General features: G+C 38.2%; 1 protein-coding gene across 1 annotated transcript in view; it reads left to right on the forward strand.

Moving 5' to 3' along the window:
* USH2A (usherin) overlaps window positions 1-19,251 on the forward strand; it is a 717,806-nt gene that overhangs the window by 502,329 nt on the left and 196,226 nt on the right. The window contains exons 44-46 of the mRNA XM_027612135.2: window positions 558-767; window positions 2,099-2,301; window positions 6,056-6,168. Of these exons, the coding sequence (XP_027467936.2) occupies window positions 558-767; window positions 2,099-2,301; window positions 6,056-6,168 (526 nt within the window). The remainder of the gene's footprint in view (window positions 1-557; window positions 768-2,098; window positions 2,302-6,055; window positions 6,169-19,251) is intronic.

The following is a 19,251-nucleotide window of genomic DNA, read 5'->3' on the forward strand; positions in this document are numbered from 1 at the left end:
CTACTGAGCAAATCCTTAAGGAGAGCATGTTGTTATCAGTCTACTTCATCAACAGTGTACATAACAGGATATCTGTCTAACATTCTTTTAGGTAGCATTTAGCAATTTTAAAAATGCCTCAAGTTCTAGAATCTGTGTCAGAAAATACCCTGTTTTGTATTAGCATAGACTTCTCTCAAGGATGATGTTACTTAGAAATGGAAGATGTTCCGTGTTTTGAATACTTTATTTTACTCTTAGTTTCCTTTTGTAACTGTTATATTAAAGTTTTGAAGATTAGTTGAATAACTGTAAGTAACATAGCTAAAATATTTAAAAGAAATTTAGAAGTTTATTTTCCTATAAAGATAAGTCTCTGTGTAATTAATCATGGATTGAGGGGAAGAAAATCAACTTTGTTAATAAAATAAAAACAATGCCACCATAAAAAAAGTGTCCATAAGTGTTCCATTTTCCCCTTGTAGACACAGCTGACGATAAAGTTTATCCTCTGTCTTTTCCCCTGAGGCCCTTTTAGATCAGCCACATTTACAGTATCCTGCATTTATTGTTAACAGCCTTTCAAGACCTACAAGGTGATGTTGAATATTATACACTTTTTTGGAGTTCTGCTACCTCAAATGAATCTCTCAAAATCCTCCCAGATGTAAACTCTCATGTCATCAGCCACTTAAATCCAAACACGGAGTATCAGATTTTTATCTCTGTCTTCAATGGAGTCCACAGCATCAGTGGTGAAGTACTGCACGCAACCACTTTCGATGGGGGTGAGTCTAGATTTCAAGGGGCACTTGGCTTCAGAGATGCAAATGAAATTGATTGATTCTTGCAGAGGCTGAGATCAGTCGTCCCTCCATTATAAAATTTCCGGTGTTGGAGGAAGGGGGGTTGGGACTAAAATGCTTAAGTGCTCGCTGTCGTCAAGTGGCAAATCAATACGCGGTCCCTTAGAGAGAGCAGCCCAAGGCTCTAATAATGGGATATTAGCCCAGTTTGTTCCTGTTCTTTTCAGTGTATGCTGAGTTTGGAGCTGTGTTCACATCAATAAATGGTGACATTTAGGAACATTTTTTTTAAGATTTGCTCTCAGAAGCAGTATGCTTTTCAAAACGGCAGCCAGACACAGTGAGGGCTCTCCCTGAGTCACCAGAAATGGTAGGTGGAAGTTCAGCCACTGAGAAAAATTGCCTATGACTCATTTCTAAGCCAGTTAGCAAGGGGAGGAAGCAAGGGAAGCAACTTGTGAATCTGAAATGTGTTTGGAATGGTCTTTCTAATCTTTTTGGCTTTATAAAGTCTCATTATAAACATTATAATATCATTACCTCCCAAGCAAGTGTTCCAGGTCATTAGCAGAGCACTTTAAGTGTGGAACCCATTTCCCTTTGTGGTGCCAAAGGTCGACACCTTTTGTTTATAAAATAGAATGGATCACAAGGACAATTTTTCAACTAGTTAAGATGGGTTCTTATGATAAAAATAGGTCTTTGCATAGTTATTTCTGACATGCTTGAATAATTGTGTAATTTAACGCCAAGCAAGATTTTTTTCCTAATGTTAGATTTCATCATTACCTATGGTAATCAACATTCAAAATCATTTACAAATGGACAATATTGCATTATTGCTTCATATTGCTTGAGTTACAAGCTAGTAACATCAAATGATTTTTTACATTCCCACCAGCCTCAGCCTCAATGTATTTGAGTTTTATTTTTTGCTTAAGGAGCAAATTTTCTTTCCTTTTTTTTTTCCCTGGGAGGTATGGAGTGAAGGAATGGGAAAAGGAGACAAATAATAGATATGTGTTAGTGCTGCAGATGGGTGAATAATTTATCATCATATCCCACTGGTCACATAGTATTGAAGATTAGCACTATGCTGGTGGTATAAAGCATTTTACCACCAATTCTTACGGTTTCTAACTGAGAGTATAATAAGCCAATTTACAGAGGACTACAGACTGTGATAACTTCATCAGAGAAAAGCAGATAAGCAACGAACCTTTTGCTAAACCTAAATACTAATCTGCATTGAGTTTAACAAGTGCTTTTTCAGAGACAGCTGGAGTTTATTCAGTTTCTTCCTTTAATTCTAGAGCCTCAGGGCATGCTTCCTCCAGAGGTTGTCATCATCAACAGTACAGCTGTATGTGTCATCTGGACATCTCCTTCAAACCCAAATGGTGTTGTCACTGAATATTCTGTCTATGTAAATAATAAGCTCTACAAGACTGGAATGAATGTGCCTGGGTCTTTCATTCTGAGAGACCAGTCTCCCTTCACTATCTATGACATCCAGGTTAGAACACTGTTTTTTGATGGTTAAGCTTATAAATATGTTAAATAAAACATGCTGGGCTCTGTCTCTAAGTGGACACCTTTGGTCTTGGTTACAGATTATTTATATACTGGGGAGGGGAGAGAAAAGAGAGAAAATGATTAGGATTAAATCTATTTGCTGTGGGCCAACATATGAGTCTCTGGAGAGAAGATAATGGTAATATGGAAAACAGTGGTGATGATATTCTCATAAGCAAAATGGGGCAAGTCATAATTGGCAGGAAATCTTCCTATGCAGTTTACCTTTGTCCTGCCTGGTTCTTTACTGATATCAAAAGCAGAATCAGCCTGTGAATGTGGAGACATTTTTTTCCTCCCTATTTCTGCTATTTGTTAATTTAATAACTCCAAGAAAGTTACATAACCTGTTTGGTGTCAATTATCTTTTTTGTAAGGACAATGGACTCCATGACTTAAAACATTCTATCCACCTCTAGCATTCTGTGATTCGGAAGGCAGCAAGAAAACACAAATGAATATATGGCAGACAAAATATATTAAAGGGTTTTATCACATGTGTGGCAACCCTCACCTACATAAGAAGAGTTGTATTTAAATTTTTTTGCCCTTGAACCTCTTTGAGAATCTGATGATGTCAGTGGAAAAACTGCCTGGAAAAACATGTATGTATTTATGTGACAGAAGTTAGCATGCAATTTCAGAGTGCATTGACCATGTGAGGCCCAACTCTCATAGACCTCTTTGAGATCTACTGACCTTCAAAATAGAAAAAAATGTAGAGACAACTAAGGCATTTACAATAAGGAACTTTTCCCCAAGGGTTGGAAATCTTATACAGTACTGGGATGAAAAAGATAACAAGGCCAATGTGGAAATTAATGATAAAAACAGAGTGTTTCAGAAACTCAAAGCTTATAGAGGAGGGTGGCAGTTTAGTAAATTTTTAAAGAAACTGTGCTACTTCTAACATTCATAAGAGCTTTGTAAATAATTTTCAAAAGATATTAAGCATAGATATTTTCTTTGACCACAGAAACTTTTCACTGGCTTTGTCCATTAAGTGCTACCTCCTTTATTTTCCAGCCCCTTCTTTCCCCTACATTTGAAGGTGAAACATACACAATCATCTAGCTACAACCAATGCTTTAGCCTCTCCCACTGCTAGGCCTGGCTCTTCAGAAAACAAGATTAAAAGATATTTGATAAAAGAAGAAAGATATGTTGATTATTTCTTTTACATTCTGTGATTTCCATGAACCCACCTGAGTTACCTTAGCATGGAATATGTAGACTGATTCTTATGTTCACGGTTTTTAGAGTGAGTCCGTACGTGCCTGCACATCATAGGTCAAATTATAAAATAAAAATCACAATCAAAATAATTAGCCATATAACTTTATGAACAGGGTTAGTTTAGGAAGGTAAATGGAGTATTTGCTGGATTATTCTCTTTTGGGCCCTCATGGAGAAAGCTGACTGAGTCCTCAAAGGCAACTTATTCATTTACTTTACCAGGACTCAAAATACAATGTAAGATAAGATCACTGGGTGTATGCATGCACGTCCTGATCCAGCATTCTGACTATATAGCAAGAGTTGATGTGTTAGTGTTTCAGGTATGTTATACTATGAAAGGTTTCATTCATACCTACTGGGTTTGAGTCACTAGTGACCTGAAAATGCCTTTCTGATCAGATTTGGGACATGGAAAAAGATGAGACAAAAGACCAAATTAGAATCTAATACTTAAATTGTGTTATTAGGAACTAAGATGTTATTACTCTTGATAACTGTATTTTTGTGAAGCTCTTCGCAGTCCAGGAATACTGGTTGAAATAGTTGTTGCATCACTGAAATTTGAATATCAGATTCCAACAATTTTCATTTACGGTGTCAAGATGATTTGGCCCCATTAAAATATGCATCTAATTGGTATGCCTAATACTTTAGAATTAAGGCTCTCTGTTAACCCCCTCTGCAAAAAAGCTATTGACTATAAAGCAGACATAAATTGCCATTGCAAATATTTACTTTTTTAATGAATTCCTTTTTTGAAATAATAATTTCAATTTTCAATTCAATTTTATTTTTAATGTGAATCTGCAAACCTTTATATTTGTGTTTCATTCACATTATGCAATATAGCTGTAGCAGCAGAAACCTGCCCCAAAGATGAACACTTGGAATATTACATTAGTAAGAATGTGAAAAATATTGACACATTTCTCCACAGTCAAAATAAAAGCTTTCTGGAGAACCATTTGAATATAGCTAAGTAGTTTAGAACTAAAAGCTTTGTTTAATATTTAGATAAGACAATAGGGTAAGTAAAACCCAGATCAGATATCTCATATCTTACCAACTTGATCATATTCCCTGATTTCTGTAACCCCCAGTTTACAAACTAATGAAAATGGATGTGTGAGGCCTCAATAAAATTATTTGTGCCAATACCCATTATAATATTGGGCACACATTATTTATATAATAAATTCAGTTGAATTGATTTTGAATTATCTCATTATGCACCATATAGTCAAATATTTTCCAATATGCATGAAGTTCTACTGTCATTAATCCAAATATATTTTAAGTTCCTTTGCCTTTAAATTATTTGGGGTTTCATGGGACACACCCAGAATGGAGGACCTTGACAGTGTCCAAATATCTACAAAACATTACCTCAAAAGACTGTGGTGTAAATAAAGAACACAACTTAAACAGCATCATAAAAATGTACCTCAACTCCTATTTAGGTGTAAAGTGCCCCATGAATAAAATGACATAACTACTAAATACAGTTAAGAATCGCATTTGTCTTTTCTCAGTTGCCAGTGGAAATTTAGAGAACTGCTTCACTCAATTCTCTGTGCTAACATCTAAGCTCAGCATTAGTGTTTAAGATTCATCTGTATCCAGCTTCCCTCCTCCATTTATGTATTAGATGCTGAAAGGAAGTTAGTGTTGGAAAAAGTACAGTTTCTCTTTGGCTTACCCTTTCATTGGGAACAGAATGATGATGTCACTTTGTGGATGTTCCACTAACACTCTTTTGTATATTCATTCATCTCTCCTCCCTCTTGCTGCATGTGTTCTTTTATGTTACTAATGCTTGATGAACTCCATTTCTGATCTTTAGTTACTCCACCCTCCTCTGTTTTTATTCAGATTAGGTGGCAGAATTAAAGGGGTAAATGATGATTTTCTGCTGTGATTAAGGTAAAAATACAATTGCAGCTGGAACAAATGAATATAAAATAGCTCAGCCACATTGAAAGGCTTCTCTAGGCCTCATTTTTCTTCTATTCCACATTAGCATTTAGGCTATTCATTGTAAAGTGTCAAGACTTCCGGGAGATATCAGCATTACACTACCTGGGTGTAGATCTAGAGAGCAGTATGCCGTGATAACCTATTCTGCTTGCAAACTCACCTAATCATCTTCCATTCCTCAACTGTGCTCCAAATAGGTTACTATGTCTGTCTCTTTCTGAATGGTTGGAACCAGAGGCTAGACATCCCCATTTTAATCACTAAATCAGTTGTCTTGAGCTCATTTCTATATTCTATGCTGAGTTCATTCCAGTGGAGTCAATTAACATAAAAAAATAATATTAATAGAACTCCAAGAAGCTGTGGAGAACTATTGCAGAGTCCTGTGGATGGGCGATGAGGATGGGTGGATTTGATCCATTGGCAGTCTATGTTTTGAAAATAATTGGATTTATTCTTTTGTAAACTAATGTTTGCAGGTTGAAGTCTGCACCAAATATGCCTGTGTGAAAAGTAATGGAACCCAAATCACCACTGTAGAAGATACCCCAAGTGATATACCAACACCCACAATTCATGGCATCACTTCAAGGTAAAATTTTTTGCCAGTTAATCTAAAGAGCTGATCATAAACAATGAAAGTTAAAATCAAAGATTTCATCCCAGCAATGACAATATCATTTAAAAAGTTGACATAAAATCTGTGTAAATCAAGGGGCACTTGGGTGGCTCAGTCAGTTAGGGATCAGACTCTTGATTTTGGCTCAGGTCATGGTTTTAGGGTTGTGAGATTGAGCCCTGTGTTGGGCTCTGCACTGGGCATGGAGCCTACTTAAGATTCTCTTTCTCTCCCTCTGCCTCTTACCCCCCAACCCAAAAAAATCTGTAAATCAAAATTTTTGTATAATTAGGTGTTGATCTTCACCAGACACATCATCTAAGTTTTAATGTCCCTGATTTTCCAGATTTACTTCCCTTTATTTAGTAACCTGTGAACAAAGGCTTAAATGCACGAAAGATTTTCTGTATTTAAATGTGTCCTTAAGTGAATCCTTTGGTAATGCAAAGAATATAATTTTAATTAGATTAACTACCTTCTAAATTAATCTCTTTGAAAAAAACAGATTTACATATATCAGATTGCACTAAAGCTAGAAACATCTATAAAAAAAGAGGGGAGATAATCTTTGGATAACTGTTACCAACTTTATCAGATTCTTGGTAGGATCTCCATTTGTTGCTGAGAAATGGCCATAGTTTGAAAGTGAGTCTCTTTTCAATTCAAGTTACAATAATAGTAATAAAAAGATCTAACATCAAGTTTCCCAAACCAAAAGTGAGATGACAATTTTCTTCCCTCTACATCAGTCTGAGGCTAGAGAAAGAAATTTGAGTGCTCCCACATCATACTTTTTCCCCCGCCAAATGTATCACCCTTCACCTTTACACATACACACACACACATCCCACATACACACACTGACCAAAAAAATCAATCTGTTATAAGAGATTTCATTTCTGAAGGATTTCTTTGCAACATATTAACCTTTCTAGGTCTTTTTAAAAATCCATTTAAAAATACCTGTACTAGAACTAAAGATTAAAATAATTAGAAAAACCCAAGTAATTGAATGCTTAGCTGCTCAGGGCAAAAATCTTATCTTGTCTCCTTGAATACATCTTTTATCCAACACACGATAGATACTTACCTAATTTCAGATGTGCTAATTAATTGATAAACCTGTCAGCAGATTTTCCCTACTTATCCACAGAATTGCCTACTCTGCAGAGGCAAAATAGTCAAATGAAAAAGGTACTAGCAGATACATTTGTGGCTATAATTATATAAAAAGAAAAAGTAATACAAAAAAATGTATAAGGCATGATTTTAAATTTTCAAAGTTCCAGTCCACTGTAGAGACACTGCCCTAAAACAAATGTTTATAGAATAATGTGAAGCACACTACAACATATGTTTATAATATGCAGGAAAAACGTAGAGAAAAACACCAAACTCTACCCAGGATTATCAGTGAAGGCATCATGAAAGATGCAACATTTGAGTCCAGTCAAAGAACTCAAGAAAGAATTATAGTTAGGTGGGTGGATATTGTCAAATTTCTTGTCTGTTAGCATCCTCATGACTCAAGCCCAGGTGAATGGCATAAAGAATGTGTCTTAGGGCACTTGGGTGGCTCAGTCGGTTAAGCGACTGCCTTCGGCTCAGGTCATGATCCTGGAGTCCTGGGATCGAGTCCCACATTGGACTCCCTGCTCGGCGGGGAGTCTGCTTCTCCCTCTGACCCTCCCCCATCTCATGTTCTCTCTGTCTCATTCTTTCCCTCTCAAATAAATAAAGTCTTTTTTAAAAAAAAGAATATGTCTTAAATTACATATTCAGATGTAGCTAAAAATCTGTAAGCTTTATTAGAAATTAAACAAATGCTCATATGTGTCTGTTTCTAGGATACTTTTTTCCTTTAAAAAGATTCCTACAGATAATAGCAAAAGAAAAGTATTTTTTAGTTATGGTTAAAGTTTATCCTCGGGGCACCTGGGTGGCTCAGTCGGTTAAGCGACTGCCTTCGGCTCAGGTCATGATCCTGGAGTCCTGGGATCGAGTCCCACATCGGGCTCCCTGCTCGATGGGGAGTCTGCTTCTCCCTCTGACCCTCTTCCCTCTCGTGCTCTCTCTCATTCTCTCTCTCTCAAATAAATAAATAAAATCTTAAAAAAAAAAGTTTATTTCTAAAAAAAAAAAGTTTATCCTCAAATTTACTAAGTTGATGGCAAAAACGCTAAAAAGAGTGTTATACAACAAGAGCAAGAAAATGACATAGCAGACCAACAGAAGAGAGATTTCAACACAATTTTGGAAGCAGTATTTGGCAAGGAGAAGCAAATGACTTAGTGCAGTGGAGAACATTTTACAACAAAGTGTTGTTTGGTAGAGGGAGATAATGACACAAAACAAACTAATTTGCCCTGCAGAGAACCTCAGTGTCTGAGCACTTACAAACTTTAAAGATAGTAAAGAAGCGGAAGATGGGTTAAGGTTCAAATGGTGGAATCATGGGATTAGTAAAAGTCTGAAAAAAAAGTGGTTGGAACCTGTAATTAGTCAGGATTCTCCAGAGAAACAGAACCTCAAACTGAAGACCCGGGAAAGCTGGTGCTACAGTCTCTCAAAGGTTTGAGGGGTAGGGGAGCCAATGGTGTAAGTTCCAGTTCAAAGCTGAGAGCAGAAGACTGATGTCTTAGCTCAAGGAGTCAGGCAAAGAAAGGGAATTTCCCCTTCCTCAACCCTTCTGTTCTAGTCAGGCCCTCAACTGATTGGGTAATGCCCACCTATATGGGGTAGGGCAATCTGCTTAACCAAGTCCACCATTTCAAATGCTAATCTCCTCAGAAACAACCTCACAGATATACCCAGAAATAATGTTTATCCAAATATCTGGGCACCTTGTGGCTCAGTCAAGTTGATGCATAAAATTAACCATCAAAAAATTCAAGGTTCCTCACCACAATATTATGCAGGCAGATGTCTGCTTCTCTTGCTCCATCTGGCATATTCCACTCCCAGGAGACCAGAATTGTATTCTCTGGAGAAACAAACAGAGATTCCTAGGAATTAAGGCTACCTAGGTACAGTGGAAACCTGGGATTTTTAGCAAAAGCTAAAACTCATGATCAAGTGGAAGACTACAATTGGACTGATGAAAGCCTTCTTTGCCTTCCTGGCACTGTTCTCAAAACAAATATTGTGAGAAGAATGTTGAAAGCTCCAAATATAATTGTGGGCTTATCTATTTCTTTTTTAGAACTATCAGTTTTTAGCCCATGTATTTGATGCTTTATTATTAGGTGCATACACGTTCAGGATTGCTATGTCTTGGTAAATTGATTCTTTCATAATTGTGTAATATCCTTTTCCTTTCCTGATAATTTTCTCATTATCAAGCATAGTTTGTCTGATACTCATATAGCTACTTCAGCTTTTTTTTGACTTGTGTAATTTTGAGTGATTTTGGGTTGTTTCCTGGACATTTTAAATATTAGTATGATCATTTGAGTCCTGTTAAAAATTTGAAGGTTGAAGTTTTAGTTTGTTTCATTTAGCAGGTAATCATCTGGTTAGCTTCAGAATGCAAATTCTGTCTTGCCTTGTGTGCTCAGTGGTTCCAATTTCAGTCATTTTTCAAAAGTTTTGCTATGCTGCTTCGTGTCTGCTCCATGCCTGCACTTTTCAGTGGCTAATCTGGTATTTGTTTGGGGATTATGTAATGGTTCAGGTCTCAAAGTCTTTGCTGTGATGCTCAGATTTCCTCTGCATGGGAAGCAACCAGGCACATATAGTTTGGAGTTGAGTCAGGACTTGTGTTGGTTCATACACAGAATTAGAAGATCAGCTAGCTTTCTCTCTCTGGGATTTCTCCCACATTTTTCAGATCCCTGTACTTCCTCTGTGGGATTGGCTAGATAAGAAGACATGGTTTCTCTTGGAACTTTAGCTCTCCAAGTTATCTTACATTTTATATAAATGAGGCTGTGTTGGGGGCAATAAGATGAGAGAAAATAGAAGGAAATACAGGGATACCCTCCCACACACTATTATTGGACCACAGGGGCCCCTTTTTCCTGGTTCCTGTGGTCAGAAAGAGATTTTTCTTGGGATTTTAGATTCTCATTTGACCAGGACTGCTATAGTACAGCTCCTTGACTAGAATCATCCTCAGACCAGGGTCCAGAGGAAAAAAAGAAAAAACAAAACAGGGATTTCCCTCACACCTTCTGAGTTGTAAGGCCTTTTTGTACTCTGGCCAGAAAGATAGGGTTTCTCACATAGGTTTTTTTTTGCCCAGTGCACAGTTCCACACTGGGGCTGCTCTTGGGTTAAAATGGGAAATGAAAGAGGGGAAACTATGACAAATTCATCCTTATATACTTGCTTTTTTTTTTTTTTTGCAAGTTTTGGCTCCCCTCCTGATCTGCCTCTGTTGTTAACTTTTCAGAATCCTCGGTTGGTTGCTTCTTGTAATTCCTGCACACTCTTTAGTGGTGGTCAGTCAGAGAGAAATGTTGCAACAGGTTTATTCCATATTGGTCAGCCACAGAAAGTCCCTCTCACCACATATATATTTTTTTAATTCCAATCCCTTTGGCAACCTTATTTCCTTTTTAAAAAGGATTTTATTTATTTATTTTTAGGGGAGGGGGTGAGGGCAGAGGAAGAAAGAATCTCAAGCAGACTCCCCACTGAGCAGGAGCTCTGTGCAGGACTCAATCTCAGGATCCTGAGATCATGACCTAAGCTGAAATCAAGAGTCAGACGCTTAACTGACTGAGCCACCCAGGCGTCCCAACTTTATTTCCTTTTTGTTGTTTTTCCCTTTCTTTCATTCTTCCTTCCTTCCTTGCTTCCTTTTTTTTTGTCAAAAATCTAGAAAAAAACTTGATAGAAATCATTCACAGCCAAATATTGGCAAGAAAAATCTTTCCTTTCTAAAAATGATTCATCATAGAAGAGCAACATTTTCCAAAGGCAAGACGCTAATGAGCAGCCATAGGCTGCCAAGCTCTTAATCAAAACTACACCAACACCAAAGCAGAGCCTCCTTTGTGCATGTTATTGTTTGTGTAATTTTATTAAACTTCTGGCACTGTATACTTGTTAGTTATGTTTTTATTTTGGTTCAAAAAAGTCTTTCTTATATTAGCGATGGGCAAAATCAAATGAGAAATTCTTCAAGAAAAATGTCAGTAGACTGAGTTAACTTCAATAGCACTTAAAATGATTTGCTTTCTTTTTTTTAATTTTTTATTGTTATGTTAATCACCATACATTACATCATTAGTTTTTGATGTAGTGTTCCATGATTCATTGTTTGTGCATAACACCCAGTGCTCCACCCAGAATGTGCCCTCTTTAATACCCATCACCAGGCTAACCATCGCCCCACCCCCTCCCCTCTAGAACCCTCAGTTTGTTTTTCAGAGTCCATCATCTTTCATGGTTCATCTCCCCCTCCAATTTACCCCCCTTCATTTTTCCCTCCTGCTATCTTCTTTTCTTTTTTTTTTTTTTAACAAATACTGCACTAATTGTTTCAGAGGTACAGATCTGTGATTCAACAGTCTTGCAACAATTCACAGCACTCACCGTAGCACATAACCTCCCCAATGTCTATCACCCGGCCACCCCATCCCTCCCACAACACCCCTACTCTAGCAACCCTCAGTTTGTTTCCTGAGATTAAGAATTCCTCATATCAGTGAGGTCATATGATACATGTCTTTCTCTGATTGACTTATTTCACTCAGCATAACACCCTCCATTCCATCCACGTCATTGCAAATGGCAAGATCTCATTCCCTTTTGATGGCTGCATAATATTCCATTGTGTATATATACCACTTCTTCTTTATCCATTCTTCTGTCGATGGACATCTTGGCTCTTTCCACAGTTTGGCTATTGTGGGACATTGCTGCTATAAACATTGGGGTGCAGGTACACCTTCGGGTCCCTACACTTCTATCTTTGGGGTAAATACCCAGTAGTGCAATTGCTGATCGTATGGTAGCTCTATTTTCAACTGTTTGAGGAACCTCCATACTGTTTTCCAGAGTGGTTGCACCAGCTTGCATTCCCACCAACAGTGTAGGAGGGTTCCCCTTTCTCCGCATCCCCGCCAACATTTGTCATTTCCTGACTTGTTAATTTTAGCCATTCTGACTGGTGTGAGGTGATATCTCATTGAGGTTTTGATTTGGATTTCCCTGATGCCGAGCGATGTTGAGCACTTTTTCATGTGTTTTGTGGCCATTTGGATGTCTTCTTTGGAAAAATGTCTGTTCATGTCTTCTGCCCATTTCTTGATTGGATTATTTGTTCTTTGGGTGTTGAGTTTGATAAGTTCTTTATAGATTTTGGATACTAGCCCTTTATCTGATATGTCATTTGCAAATATTTTCTCCCATTCCGTCGGTTGTCTTTTGGTTTTGTGGACTGTTCTTTTGCTGTACAAAAGCTTTTTATCTTGATGAAATCCCAAGAGTTCATTTTGGCCCTTGCTTCCTTGCCTTTGGCGATATGGTCTAGGAAGAAGTTGCTGCAGCTGAGGTCAAAGAGGTTGTTGCCTGTGATCTCCTTTAGGATGTTGATGGGACTCCTTTCTCACGTTTAGGTCTTTCAACCATTTGGAGTCTATTTTTGTGTGTGGTGTAAGGAAATGGTCCAGTTTCATTCTTCTCCATGTGGCTTTCCAATTTTCCCCAACACCATTTGTTGAAGAGACTGTCTTTTTGCCATTGGATTCTTTCCTGCTTTGTCAAAGATTAGTTGACATTAGAGTTGAGGGTCCATTTCTGGGCTCTCTATTCTGTTCCATTGATCGATGTGTCCTTTTTTGTGCCATTACCATACTGTCTTCATGATGACAGCTTTGTAATAGAACTTAAAGTCTGTAATTGTGATGCTGCCAGCTTTGCTTTTCTTTTTTCAACATTCCTCTGGCTATTCGGGTCTCTTCTGCTTCCATACAAATTTTGGGATTATTTGTTCCATTTCTTTGAAAAAAGTGGATGGTATTTTGATGGGGATTGCATGGAATGTGTAGATTGCTCTAGGTAGCATTGACATCTTCACAATGTTTGTTCTTCCAATCCATGCGCATGGACTGTTTTTTCCATTTCTTTGTGTCTTCCTCAATTTCTTTCATGTGTATTTTATAGTTTTCTGAGTACAGATTCTGTGCCTCTTGGTTAGATTTATTCCTAGGTTATCTTATGGTTTTGGGTGCGATTGTAAATGGGATCAACTCCTTAATTTCTCTCTCTTCTGTCTTGTTGTCGGTGTATAGGAATGCCACTGATTTCTGTGCATTGATTTTATATCCTGCTACTTTACTGAATTCCTGTATGAGTTCTAGCAGTTTTGGGGGTGGAGTCTTTTGGGTTTTCCACCTAAAGGATCATATCATCTGCAAAGAGTGAGAGTTTGACTTCCTCTTTGCCAATTTGGATGCCTTTGATTTCCTTTTGTTGTCTGATGGCTCTGGCTAGGACTTCTAATACTATGTTGAGTAGCAGTGGTGATAGTGGACAACCCTGCCGCGTTCTGACCTTAAGGGGAAAGCTCTCAGCTTTTCCCCATTGAGAATGATATTCGCTGTAGGTTTTTCTTAGATGGCTTTTATGATGTTGAGGTATGTACCCTCCATCCTATACTCTGAAAAGTTTTCTTCAAGAAAGGATGCTGTACTTTGTCAAATGCTTTTTCTGCATCTATTGAGAGGATCATATGATTCTTTTCTTTCTTTTGTAAGTATATTGTATCACGTTGATTGATTTGTGGATGTTGAACCAACCTTGCAGCCCAAGGATAAATCCCACTTGGTCATGGTGAATAATCCTTTAATGTACTATTGGATCCTATTGGTTAGTATTTTGGTGAGAATTTTTGCATCCATGTTCATCAAGGATATTGGTCTGTGATTCTCTTTTCGATGGGGTCTTTGTCTGGTTTTGGGATCAAGGTAATGCTGCCCTCATAAAATGAGTTTGGAAGTTTTCCTTCCATTTCTATTTTTTGGAACAGTTTCAGGAGAATAGGTATTAATTCTTCTTTAAAATGTTTGGTAGAATTCCCCTGGGAAGCCATCTGGCCCTGGGCTTTTGTTTGTTGGGAGATTTTTGATGACTGCTTCAATTTCCTTAGTGGTTATAGGTCTGTTCAGGTTTCTATTTCTTCCTGGTTCAATTTTTGGTAGTTGATACATCTCTAGGAATGCACCCATTTCTTCCAGGTTATCTAATTTGTTGGCATAGAGTTGCTCATAATATGTTCTTATAATTGTTTGTATTTCTTTGGTGTTGGCTGTGATCTCTCCTCTTTCATTCATGATTTTGTTGATTTGGGTCATTTCTCTTTTCTTTTTGATCAGTCTGTCCAGGGGTTTATCAATCTTGTTAATGCTTTCAAAGAACCAGCTCCTAGTTTCGTTGATCTGTTCTACTGTTCTTTTGGTTTCTAGTTCATTGATTTCTGCTCTGATTTTTATTATTTCTCTTCTCCTGCTGGGTTTAGGTTTTATTTGCTTTTTTTTCTCTAGCTCCTTTAGGTGTAGGGTTAGGTTGTGTATTTGAGACCTTTCTTGTTTCTTGAGAAAGGCTTGTATTGCTATATACTTTCTCCTAGGACTGCCTTTGCTGTATCGCAAAGAGATTGAATAGTTGTGTTCTTATTTTCATTGGTTTCCATGAATTTTTTAAATTCTTCTTTAATTTCCTGGTTGACCCATTCATTCTTTAGTAGGATGCTCTTTAGCCTCCATGTATTTGAGTTCTTTCTGACTTTCCTCTTGTGATTGAGTTCTAGTTTCATAGCATTGTGGTCTGAAAATATGCAGGGAATAATCCCAATCTTTTGGTACCGGTTGAGACCTGATTGGTGACCTAGGATGTGATCTATTCTGGAGAAAGTTCCATGGGCAATAGAGAAGAATGTGTATTCCATTGCTTTGGGATGGAATGTTCTGAATATGGCTGTGAAGTCCCTTTGGTGCAGTGTGTCATTTAAAGTCTTTATTTCCTTGTTGATCTTTTGCGTCGATGATCTGTCCATTTCAGTCAGGGGGGTGTAAAAGTCCCCCACTATTATTGTACTGTTATCAATGTGTTTCTTTGCTTTTGTTATTAATTGCCTTATATAATTGGCTGCTCCCATGTTACGAGCATAGATATTTACAATTGTTAGATCTTCTTGTTGGATAGACCCTTTAAGTAGGATAGAGTGTCCTTCCTCATCTCTTATTACAGTCTTTGTTTTAAAATCTAATTTGTCTGATATAATTGCCACCCCAGCTTTCTTTTGGTGTCCATTAGCATGGTAAATGGTTTTCCACCCCCTCACTTTCAATGTGGAGGTGTCTTTGGGTCTAAAATGAGTCTCTTGCAGACAGCATATCGATGGGTCTTGTTTTTTAATCCAATCTGATAGCCTGTGTCTTTTGATTGGGGCATTGAGCCCATTTACCTTCAGGGTAACTATTGAAAGATATGAATTTAGTGCCATTGTATTGCCTGTAAGGTGACTGTTACTATATATTGTCTGTGTTCCTTTCTGGGCTATGCTTCTTTTAGCCTCTCTCTTTGCTTAGAGGACCCCTTTCAATATTTCTTGTAGGGCTGGTTTCGTGTTTGCAAATTCTATTAGTTTTTGTTTGTCCTAGAAGCTTTTTCTCTCTCCTTCTATTTTCAATGACAGCCTAGCTGGATATAGTATTCTTGGCTGCATATTTTTCTCGTTTAGTGCTCTGAAGATATCTTGCCAGTCCTTTCTGGCCTACCAGGTCTCTGTGGATAGGTCTGTTGCCAATCTAATGTTTCTACCTTGTAGGTTACATATCTCTTCTCCCGAGCTGCTTTCAGGATTTTCTCTTTGTCTCTGAGACTCGTAAGTTTTACTATTAGATGTCGGGGTGTTGACCTATTTTTATTGATTTTGAGAGGGGTTCTCTGTGACTCCTGGATTTTGATGCCTGTTTTCTTCCCCACATTAGGGAAGTTCTCTGCTATAATTTGCTCCAATATACCTTCTGCCCCTCTCTCTCTTTCTTCTTCTTCTGGGATCCCAATTATTCTAATGTTGTTTCATCTTATCGTATGGCTTCTCTCTCGAATTCTGCCCTCGTGATCCTGTAGTTGTTTATTTCTCTTTTCTCAACTTCTTCATTTTCCATCATTTGGTCCTCTATATCACTGATTCTCTCTTCTGCCTCATTTATCCTAGCAGTTAGTGCCCCCATTTTTGATTGCACCTCATTAATAGCCTTTTGATTTCGACTTGGTTAGATTTTAGTTCTTTTAGTTCTCCAGAAAGGGTTTCTCTAATAACTTCCATACTTTTTTCAAGCCCAGCTAGTATCTTTAAAATCATGATTCTGAACTCTAGGTCCGACATCGCACTACTGTCCGTATTGAGTAGGTCCCTGGCAGACGGTACTACCTCTTGTTCTTTTTGTTGAGGTAATTTTTTTCGTCTTGTCATTTTGTCCAGAGGAGAACAGATGAATGAGAGAACAAAATGCTAACAGGTTAACAATGTCCCCAGAAAATATACTCTAAACAAATCAGAAAAGACCTGAAACCAGGGGAAAAGAAAGGGAAAGAAAGAAAAAAGAAAGAGGAAAAAAAAAGAAAAAGATAAAAACAAACAAAAACAGAACAAAACAAAACAAAACAGAATATGATCAAATATGATCAGACTGATGCATAGATCAGTGCCACACACTAGATTTTTGAGTGTATTTTGGTCTGTTAGAAGAAAGTGCCTCCTAAAATTTTAAAGAAAGAAAGACTTATATATGTACAAAATAAGGGTTGATACAATGATGGGATGGAATATGAATGTAAAAATGAAAATTATTAAAAATTTTAAAAAACGAATTGATCAGAAGGTATTTGAAAAAATAAAGAAGAGGATTAAAAAAAGGAAAAAAAGAAAAAAAAGGGAGAGAATGTGATCAGGCAGGAGACTGGAAAAAACCCATACACTAGAGATTTAGGGTATATTTTGATCTGTTAGAAGAAACTGTATCTCAAAATTTTAAAGAGAGAACAACTTACATATATATGCCAAAAATAAAGGTAACTACTATGAAGGGATAGAATATAGCTCTAAAAATGAAAAAGAATTTTTTTTAAAAAAAGGGATTGATAAGATATTGGTTGGAAAAGGGAAAAAGAAAAATTTTTAAAAAAGTTAAAAAATTAACTTTGAAGACTAATAAATCATGGTAAAAAAGCCATGAATTCTATGTGCAGTATTCCCCTAGCGCTGGAGTTCTGCAGTTCGCATTGATGAGTAAACTCGGTCTTGTCTGGCTGTTCGAGCTGATCTTCTGGGGGAGGGGCCTGTTGCCGTGGTTCCCAAGTGTCTTTGCGGGAGGCAGAATTGCCCCACCCTTGCCGGGTCCGGGCTAAGTAATCAGCTCGGGTTTGCTTTCAGGAGCTTTTGTTCTCTGCAAGCTTTTCGTACAGCTTTGGAGGACGAGAGTGAAAATGGCGGCCTCCCAATCTCCGCCCAGAGGAGTCGAGAACTCGGGGCCCTGCTCCTCAGTGCACCCCCAGAGAAAAGCAGTCAATCACTCCTGTCTCCCCGGTCTCCGGCCGCACTCTGTGCTCACCTGGCCTGTGACCGAGCGTTTCTATCTCTGGCACCCGACCCCATGTGGAGTCTCCAAACCCAGCAGATCCCTGCGGTGCGCTCCCGTGCCACTCCTCCTGGGGGAGGGAGGAGAGTCTCCCTGGATCCGCCACTTGTTGGGTCCTTGCTGGAGGAGCAGTGGCCCGACTGTCACGGATCACAGTTTATGGCAACCCCGAGCTGAGAGCTTGCTCTTCAGCTCCATCTCTGCAGCTGGCTTCCCTGCTTTGATACCTGGGAGCTCTGCTGCCCTCAGGCACCCCCGGTCTTTCTGTGACCCCGATGGTCCTGAGACCACACTGTCCCGTGAGGGTTCACCCCCCCGCTTAGCCCACTGGAGCGACGTCCCTCAGCGGAGCCGACTTCTAAAAGTTCCGATTTTGTGCTCCGCGGCTCTATCACTTGCCAGAAGCGGCCGATGGAGGCCCACTCCCCCATCGTCTATCCTCTCGAATATCGCCTTTGTATTCACTTCTCCGCACATCTTACCTTCCAGAAAGTGGTTGCTTTTCTGTTCAGAGAGTTGCTGCTATTCTTTCTTCGATCTCCTGTTGAGTTCGTAGGTATTCAGAATGGTTTGATCCCTATCCACTTGAATTCCTGAGACCAGACGAAATCCAGGTCTCCTTACTCCTCCGCCATCTTGCTCTGCCACAATGATTTGGTTTCTAATAAGACACATATTTGTTAGATTCTTTGTTTATTTTTGGTAGGACACAATAGTCAGTAACATTTAACTTTCATATATTTTAATAACATATAGAGATAGTATATCAGCCTATTTGTTTATATGCATGGAACGCATCAACTCATCTTTGTCTTTGGCCTTAACTTATGCCTTATGACATCTGCAGCACAAGCACTTATGCATGTTTTTCCTATTATATATAAACCAAAGACGCTATAGAACACAATCCTGAAAGATCACATGAGCCCTTCTAGTTCTATATGCTGCTCCTTCAGAAACAAACTCTGTTTCTACATCACATTTTCCATACTTGTCATATTATCATCAGCTGCTTCTATATCCCAAAAGAATACTAACTAGTGATCGATAGCCCAGACATGTTTGGCCATGGCCTACACGTGCCCTGGTAGTTCATTTATTTGCCTTGGTGGATTTGCTAGAGTGGAATTTAATCAATAGTTAATTCATTAATTCTGGTCCTTGAGAATGTAGAGTCTATGCTGGATGAAGATAGCTGGCTGGCTTTGGCTTGGACTAAAATATGACAAACAGGAGAGCTGACAGCTTCATTGGGTGCTGGGCTGCCTGAAAGTTTACTTACTTGTTCTCTATATATAGATAAGCTAAAAAAAAATAAATAAAAAAACATAAACAAGAAAGAGATTTTATTAGTTACTGCTAGTATTCCAAAATGCTGATTTCCAGGGGTGAAAGTCAAAGGAGAGCAGAGACAGAACACAGATCATGTCTTTCATTTTCTTTAATTGGAAACTATGGCAGT

This window comes from Zalophus californianus, chromosome 10, assembly GCF_009762305.2.
Source record: "Zalophus californianus isolate mZalCal1 chromosome 10, mZalCal1.pri.v2, whole genome shotgun sequence".
NCBI classification, from domain to species: domain Eukaryota; kingdom Metazoa; phylum Chordata; class Mammalia; order Carnivora; family Otariidae; genus Zalophus; species Zalophus californianus.